Below are 7,926 nucleotides of genomic sequence, written 5' to 3'. Positions count from 1 at the left end.
TGCTGTCTTGTCTTGTGTGCAGGAGTATCGCTCAGAGAAGTCTTTGGAGGAGTTGGGGAAGCTCGTCCCTCCAGAATGTCACTGGTGAGTTTGATCCTGACCTCCTTCAGGAGAGTGGGCGGAGTCTCCTGCCTCGTCCTCCTGCATGGATCGCGTCTGTGGAGAACATCGCGTCTCCTAGTTGTGATTGTTTGTAATGAAATAAGCAGTTATGACACGGAGTCTGCTCCTCTGTCATCTCACAGCCAAGAATCCAGAAATTTGACTCCATAAATGAATCAGTTTAAAGGAGTGTGTGTGTCTGTTTGCTCCATCTAGCCACACCGTGTAGCGCCCCCTGTTGGCACACTGTGTGACCAGCACTCACATTACTGTGAGCACGAGCACACACAGCATTGTTCTTCTCAGCCTGAGGTCACAGGATTAATTTCACTCCTCGCGATGTTCTGAGAAACTTCTTAGAGTTTCCCTGAAAGCTGAGACTGAATCCTGGCCAACGATGCGCCGATGTCGGAGCAACGAGAGATTCCCGTGGCGACCTGAGCAGCACGGTTTCCCCCGATGATCCACTCTTCATCGGGGTTTACAGTTGGGTCGTGGCGAACGTTTGGCAGAGACAGAGGACGGAGCTGGATCCACACACTCGACCTCATTCTAGAAATTTCAACTTCATCCATGCACATTTTCAAAAAGTGAATTATTAATGTGTTGTGTCCCTGACGCTCCTCAGCAGGGCGCGCAGGGAGGGGAGGAGCATGACTGTAAACACTCTCCCCCGCTGTCTTCCTCCTCAGTGTCAGGGAGGGGAACCTGGAGCACCTGCTGGCCAGAGAGCTCGTTCCCGGAGACACCGTCTGCCTGTCGGTGGGGGAGAAGGTCCCGGCTGACCTCCGTCTCTTCGAGGTAAAAACACTGATAGGTTTGTGTCAGCCTGGGCGTGAGGGAGCGAGGGATTCTGGGACAGCAGAGATGTCTGCTGGAAGCTGAGCGCTTCTCGTTTCCAAGAAAGGAACTAAATTCTTTCAGGATGAACGATCAGAGGCGATCAGGTTCCTGCAAACACGGGAGCAGAACGCCCTCTGATCAGGCCTGCAGTGTAATCATAAATAAATGAAACCCCTCAGCAGGGGGCGCTCTCGAGCACGAATCAAAATGTACGTTTTGTGTGTGAAGATTTTTCTTTGTGGAAGTTTTCAGACTGCAGGTGCAGGTTTAGATGGTGAGCGTCACCACGAGCCTCCATTTTGGTTTGGGGCATGAAGCGAGCAGCAGCTTCCACCTCCAGCCTGCTGCGGCTTCTGCACGCAGAAGAAAACTTTCACACAAACTTCAGGTTTTTCATCCGCTCCGCGGCGCGAGCTCGAGAGCGCCCCCTGTCCAACAGGAAGTCCGCGGGGAGTTTCTGATTATCGAGCAGCTCCCTGCTTCACTGCAGGTGAGACTGACATCAGAACAAAGAGAAGGTCGCCGCGGTACTCGTCCTGCATCTTCACCACATGCAACAAATCCCAGTGACAGCGTATCCCTGAGGCTGGCATAAGCGGGTGTGGGCGGGGCGGGCGTAGGTGGGTGTAGGCGGGGCGGGCGTAGGTGGGCGTAGGCGGGGCGGGCGTAGGTGGGCGTAGGCGGGTGTAGGCGGTACTTTGAGGCCTCTACTTTCACTGGGTTGTCTCAGGGGTGAACGGCGCGTCACGCTGGGAAACGTGTGAACCTTCATTAAGAGCAGCTGCAGTCGTGTAAAGATGGCCGCCTGCTCTGAGGTGGGGGTGGGGTTAATGGTGGCTTTAGTGAGCAGGGTTAGAGGTTAAAGGTCAGAGTATCCCTCCTGGTTGGAGTTAAATCTGTCTCCTCCACACTCGCAGGCGACAGACCTGTCAGTGGATGAGTCCAGTCTGACGGGGGAGACCACGCCCTGCACCAAGTCCACCGCCCACCAGCCGGCATCCACCAACGGAGACATCGCCTCCCGCAGCAACATCGCCTTCATGGGGACGCTGGTGCGCTACGGCAAAGCCAAGGTAGCAGCTCACTCTTCTTCTTCTGCTCCACAGACGGTGAAGTTACAGGAAAGAAGTGTGCGCTGAGACTCTGGCTGCAGACAGTGTGAGGAAGTGATGACGTGGCCGCCTCCTTCATATCGATGGTTCAGTGGTGACAGACGGCGTGTAGGACGCCGCCGTGGTTGTAGAAAACTGTAACCGTCGTCTTAGTGGCTGCCGGCAGAATGATTAGAGCTTAGATTAGATGAGACTTTATTAATCCCTCGGGTGGGAGGGTCCCCGTTAGCACAGCAGCGACCGACGCTACAGAGTGTGAGCAGAAATACAGCGCGCACACGACTGCAGAGGGACCTGCACCGTGGAGCGCTGACACAGATACCTGCTAATCACTAACATCCAATCAAAACCCTCTCACAGCTCAGACTTCAGTGACCTCACAGCAGGCATGTTATTGGTCACATGATGTCACTAAAAAGGCTCCGACATCACAAACACGGTCCAGAGGTCCAGCTTAGATGAAGCCAGCAGCTACGGCCACCCGTGCACCATCTACCTGTCAAATTGGCCACGCCCCTAATAATGCAAACATAAGCATGAATGCAATTTAAAGAGGACAGGACAGGTGTTATGGTGGAGGATACACAGCGGTCTGTATCAGGCTGGCTCACTGCTGCCTCAGCAGGACACCAGAGGAACTGCAGCTGTTGCTATTGAAGCTTTTGCAGCTGATGTTTCAACGATGCTTAGACAGTTTTACCTGCTGAAAGGTGTTCTGATGTTCTTCAGGGCATCGTCATTGGAACCGGAGAGAACTCTGAGTTCGGGGAGGTGTTCAAGATGATGCAGGCAGAGGAGGTGAGGTCTCCCGCATGAAATCTGAATATAATTCAATACAAATGTCACGGAGTTCCAGCCAGAGGTGCCGTGTTCATGAAACATCTGTTTCCTGTTTGCTTTGTCAGGCTCCTAAAACTCCTCTGCAGAAGAGCATGGACCTGCTGGGGAAGCAGCTGTCGCTTTATTCCTTCTGCATCATCGGTGAGTTTATGATGATCGTGTGATTACGAGGAGACGCCGTGGGTAAGGGGCCGTGTGTGCGGCGAGCTGCCCCGCTGCTGCGTCCTGCTCTCCATCGCCATGGCGTCTGCACGCCGCGCTCAGTCTGTCTCTGATGTGTTTCAGGCGTCATCATGCTGGTGGGCTGGCTGCAGGGCAAGAGTCTCCTGGACATGTTCACCATCGGTGTCAGGTGACCCTGAGTGATGCTTCTGTTTGGTTGTTGGTTGAACCGAGGCAGCTGCTTCCTCTTCTGTGTTTATCAGGTTATAGCTGAGTGCAGCGATGTGATAGCAGCAGGTTTGTGACGCTGGGTTCATGATGCGACCAGGAGAGTGACTCCACCCACAGACAAGGACGCGAGCGTCACAGTCTGCTGTGTGATTTGGTGCACAGAGCCGTGAAACACCTCAATTCAATTTTATTTATATAGCGCCAAATCACAACAAAAGTCGCCTCAAGGTGCTTCATAGATACAGAGAAAAAAACCCAACAGTCATATGACTCTCTATGAGCAGCACTTTGGCGACAGTGGGAAGGAAAAACTCCCTTTTAACAGGAAGAAACCTCCAGCAGAACCAGGCTCAGGGAGGGGCGGGGCCATCTGCTGTGATTGGTTGGGGTGAGAGAAGGAAGACAGGATAAAGACATGCTGTGGAAGAGAGACAGAGGTTAATAACAGATATGATTTAATGCAGAGAGGTCTGTTAACACATAGTGAGTGAAGAAGACACCTGAAGGAGCGAGCTCGGTCTCAGTGCGACAGGTGGAGCAGCCTCCATATAAATGAGATCACACGGCCTGCTGTTAGTGACGTTAGCATGAGGAGAGCCGCCTTTATAAGCGAGAGCACGTTACAGGTGATTCCTGTCAGAGGGAAGTTGGGAAGCTGACCGTGAACACTGAGAGCAAACGGAAACACATGTTTTCTGGGTTTGTCTGCGTTTTTTCAGTGAGCATGTAAATCATAAAACAAGTCTGACTGTCTCCTCCTCTCCTCCTTCAGTCTGGCTGTGGCTGCCATCCCAGAGGGCTTACCCATCGTGGTGACGGTGACGCTGGCGCTCGGCGTGATGCGGATGGTGAAGAAAAGAGCGATCATCAAGAAACTTCCCATCGTGGAAACTCTGGGTACGTCGTGATGCGACGGAAACGGTCATGCACAGCCCGACCTTCTGTGAGCTGCAGGTTGGTGACCTTTGTGCCGTTTTCCCCGTCAGGCTGCTGTAATGTGATCTGCTCGGACAAAACGGGGACGCTGACCAAGAACGAGATGACGGTCACTCAGCTGTTCACGTCAGACGGACAGCACGCTGAGGTCAGACTCCCACGCCGTTTCCTCTCACATTTTGAAACCTCCACAGCGTGATCACAGGGTCAGCTTTTAAATCCTCAGGCTACCAAACACAGCTGGGCTTCATGTTGGTGCTGGCGGGTGGTTGATCGTGCGATCAGGGTGAAGCTCGTGTTCTGCAGAGGACTCGAGTTCAGGCTCCGTCTGCTCGCTCGGAGTTTATGGGCTCAGTGGAGTCGATCAGTTTGCTGGTCTCGGATCAGTGGACACGTCGTTATCCTGTCCGGGATATTTAAGGGTGTTTGGGAATTTCCCCGACTAGTCTGTGGACTTTGAGGAGGCTTTGAAACGCGTCCCAGGGCGTCCTGTTGGTGGCGCTGCAGGAACCTGGAGTATCGGTGAGACTGCAGATTAAATGAGACTGTAGATGTTGGTAAAGCGGTGGGGCCCTGGCGTGCACCCAGAGTTGTCAGACTCCCCCACAGCCGACCTGATGGAGGCGTCTGCAGCTCCTCAGACAGTCGATGAGTTGTACTGAAGCTGCCGGCCTCCTACATCTACACCAGCTTTCTGTTTTTCATCGGTGTCTGTTATTTTAATCTGAGAGACGGTGAACATGAAACGGCATCAGTGCAAATGTCCCAGTTTGACCCAAACGGCTGATTTTCACCTTCTAAAAGGTCAAAAAGGAGGAGAGGAGATCACGTGAGTCGCAACCCAACAAGCCAAGTTTAAGATCACATGAACAAAGCAATCACTGTAACTTGTTGTAAGGCTGATGCTCTTATTTTGAAAGCTGAGCCCTCTTCCTCCTCGTCGGTTTGCAGCGGCTTCTTCTGAAGCCTGATCGCAGCTGTAACGCAGAGTCTGCAGAGGGCTCACTGACCCAGCTGGCATACTGGGAGAACTGGGTCAGGGCCGGTTCTGCTCACTGCAGGGAGGTCAGAGGTCATGGGAAGGTGCTGAAGGCCTGCAGGGTCACTGGCCTCACCTGTCAGGGGGCTGAAGCTGTGTTTGAGTGATACTTTATGAGGGCGAAGGCTCTGTCACGGCTGTGCGTCTGTGGCTGAAGCAAACACTGAAGCCCTGCTCTGTGTGAACCGCCCGGGCTTCAGCAGAGCGACATCGACACGTTGACAAGTCCACGCCTCCAGTGTCTCGAGGTCGCAGGTCTCTGTTATCTTACCCTCGGTGTTGTCTTGCAGGTCACCGGCGTCGGCTATAACGGGCAGGGGGAAGTTCTGCTGAACGGAGAGGTGATCCACGGCTTCTCGTGTCAGTCCATCAGCAAAATTGTGGAGGTGAGGTCGTTCGTGTCTCAGCTCAGATCTTCACACTGAACTCTGAACCCGGGTTTACTGAGCATGTGTGTGCTGACAGGTCGGCTGTGTGTGCAACGACTCCATCATCAGGAATCACAACGTGCTGGGACGGCCCACAGAAGGAGCGCTCATCGCTCTCGCCATGAAGGTAAAACCCAGAGCGCCACGCTCTGAGCAGGTCGTCGAAGTCTTGAAATCAGACCAGTTGGGCTCATTTTTCCGATCCTTCTTTGTCTCACACTGGACTGAAACCAGCTGTTTTAGCTCCTCCCCCTTTCCCCGTCTGACTGTTTGAAGCGTACAAACAGTTAAAAGTAGGAGGAGCTGGAGAACCTGAGCTGATGATAAACCAGATGAGATAAAAACATGAATATGAGCGATGAGGTGTTTGTGTGACGAGCTGTGCTCCTCTCCGTGTCCTGCAGGTGGGGCTGGAGGGTCTGCAGCGCGAGTACGTGCGGGTGGAGGAGCATCCGTTCAGCTCGGAGAAGAAGTGGATGGCCGTGCGCTGCGTTCACCGCACGCAGCAGGTCTGTGATGAAGAGCTGCTCACATTAACCCTTTATCCTCGCTCTGATGCTCCGATGTCATTAGAGGACGCCGGCAGCAGAAACACGGCCGGAGTCGTGATGTTCCAGCAGATCCTTAGATGTTTGTCATGGTGTTACTGTTGTGCCTGTGCCCTGAGCCCACAGAAATCACTGCTGCAAGTACAAAGGTGCATTTTGAGGAGAAAATTACTTTGAGCGAAGAAAACTGTGCTAATATCCACAGTAACAGCCGCTCTGTGTGCTCACAGACGTCTGCAGTCCTGCGCTCCACATCTCTGTACAGCGTTACAAATGTGCAACAAAACCAACCAATCACAGACTTGGATTCTGATCGGCTCTCTAATCAGCTCGCCAGCTAAATCCAGCGGAGCGGTTTGGTTTAAGCTAGATTAAAACCAACAACGCTCTTAAAAAAGTAAATAATTAAACATACTAACTGAAAATGGGTTTTGCTACACTCTGGACCGTGTTTGCAGCAGGTAGCGAGCTGACGCCGAGTTACTGCGACTCGGATGTGAGCGTTCATGGACGAAGACTCAAACATTCCTCGGGTTTCTCTCACTAGTGTTTCCTGTGGATTTGTCACCAAGGGAGAAACTGAACAGCAGCATTAAAGCTGAAATCCTAAAAGTCAAAGTTTAATATTGTGTTCTGCATCATCAGCATCTCTGACGTGTCTGCTCTTCCTGCTGCGTCTCCAGGACAAAGCTGGAGTTTACTTCATGAAGGGCGCGTACGAGCAGGTGATTCGCTTCTGCAGCTCCTACAACAGCAGAGGCAGCGCGCTCCCCCTGAACCACCAGCAGGTGGAGCTGTACCAGCAGCAGATCAGCTACATGGGCTCAGGCGGGCTCAGAGGTGAGAGCGACACCTACAGGCAGGGCTGGGGATGCCCTAAAAACACACTCACTGTGTGTGTGTGTGTGTGTGTGTGTTTCAGTGCTGGCGTTCGCGTCGGGCTCTGAGATGGGGAAGCTGACCTTCCTGGGTTTGGTGGGCATCATCGACCCTCCAAGGTCAGGGGTCAAAGAGGCCGTGGGCACGCTCATCAGCTCCGGAGTCACCATCAAGATGATCACCGGAGACTCCCAGGAGACGGCCATGTCTATAGGTCAGCTGATTCACACACGCTTACGCAAATGTATAGTAGTAGTATTTATTTATTGTCATTGTCAAGAACAATGAAATTGCGTTTGGGGCTTCCATACAACCCAAAAGAAGAAAATAATAAATACCCCTTAAAACCCAAGTGTACATATTTAACCCAGTGTGACTCAATGCAATAAGACAATCCTTAGCAATAATGTTAATTAATAGGGCTTTTATTGTGAAACAGCCAGAAGAAGCGCAGGATCATCATTCACTTATTAAAGAGAGAACAAACCCTGAGCTGGTAATCAGCAGTCAGTGGCTCGTCATGGGGAAAACGTTCACCACAAGGTGGCAGCGTTTCACCAGCCAGCACACACTTGCTGCCATGACCTCTGGCTGAACCCACTCCAGTTTGAATAATGCTGCCATGGGTCGAGTGGGAGTCACTGCGCCACCTTGTGGTTCACAGTGGTGTTACATGAACGTACAGAGCAGTGGATGTTTGTGTGTCTGCAGCCAGTCGCATCGGCCTCTTCTCTAAAGGGGGGCAGAGTTTGTCTGGGGAGGAGGTGGATCAGCTGGACCTGCAGCAGCTGTCGCAGATCATCTCC

At 52.6% G+C, this 7,926-nt stretch overlaps 1 protein-coding gene across 1 annotated transcript in view; it reads left to right on the top strand.

The window, feature by feature from the left end:
* The window catches only part of atp2c1 (ATPase secretory pathway Ca2+ transporting 1), a 27,587-nt gene that overhangs the window by 15,167 nt on the left and 4,494 nt on the right, over positions 1–7,926 (top strand). Inside the window, exons 6-19 of the mRNA XM_005744139.2 lie at positions 23–84; positions 795–903; positions 1,863–2,018; positions 2,787–2,855; positions 2,963–3,038; positions 3,183–3,249; positions 4,063–4,187; positions 4,277–4,374; positions 5,556–5,651; positions 5,731–5,820; positions 6,098–6,202; positions 6,925–7,081; positions 7,164–7,334; positions 7,832–7,922. Coding sequence (XP_005744196.1) covers positions 23–84; positions 795–903; positions 1,863–2,018; positions 2,787–2,855; positions 2,963–3,038; positions 3,183–3,249; positions 4,063–4,187; positions 4,277–4,374; positions 5,556–5,651; positions 5,731–5,820; positions 6,098–6,202; positions 6,925–7,081; positions 7,164–7,334; positions 7,832–7,922 — 1,472 coding nt within the window. The remainder of the gene's footprint in view (positions 1–22; positions 85–794; positions 904–1,862; positions 2,019–2,786; positions 2,856–2,962; positions 3,039–3,182; positions 3,250–4,062; positions 4,188–4,276; positions 4,375–5,555; positions 5,652–5,730; positions 5,821–6,097; positions 6,203–6,924; positions 7,082–7,163; positions 7,335–7,831; positions 7,923–7,926) is intronic.

The sequence above is a fragment of the Pundamilia nyererei genome, unplaced genomic scaffold (genome assembly GCF_000239375.1).
Source record: "Pundamilia nyererei isolate P.nyererei 1_Seehausen unplaced genomic scaffold, PunNye1.0 scaffold00139, whole genome shotgun sequence".
NCBI lineage: Eukaryota > Metazoa > Chordata > Actinopteri > Cichliformes > Cichlidae > Pundamilia > Pundamilia nyererei.
This window is presented reverse-complemented; position numbering and strand designations above follow the sequence as displayed.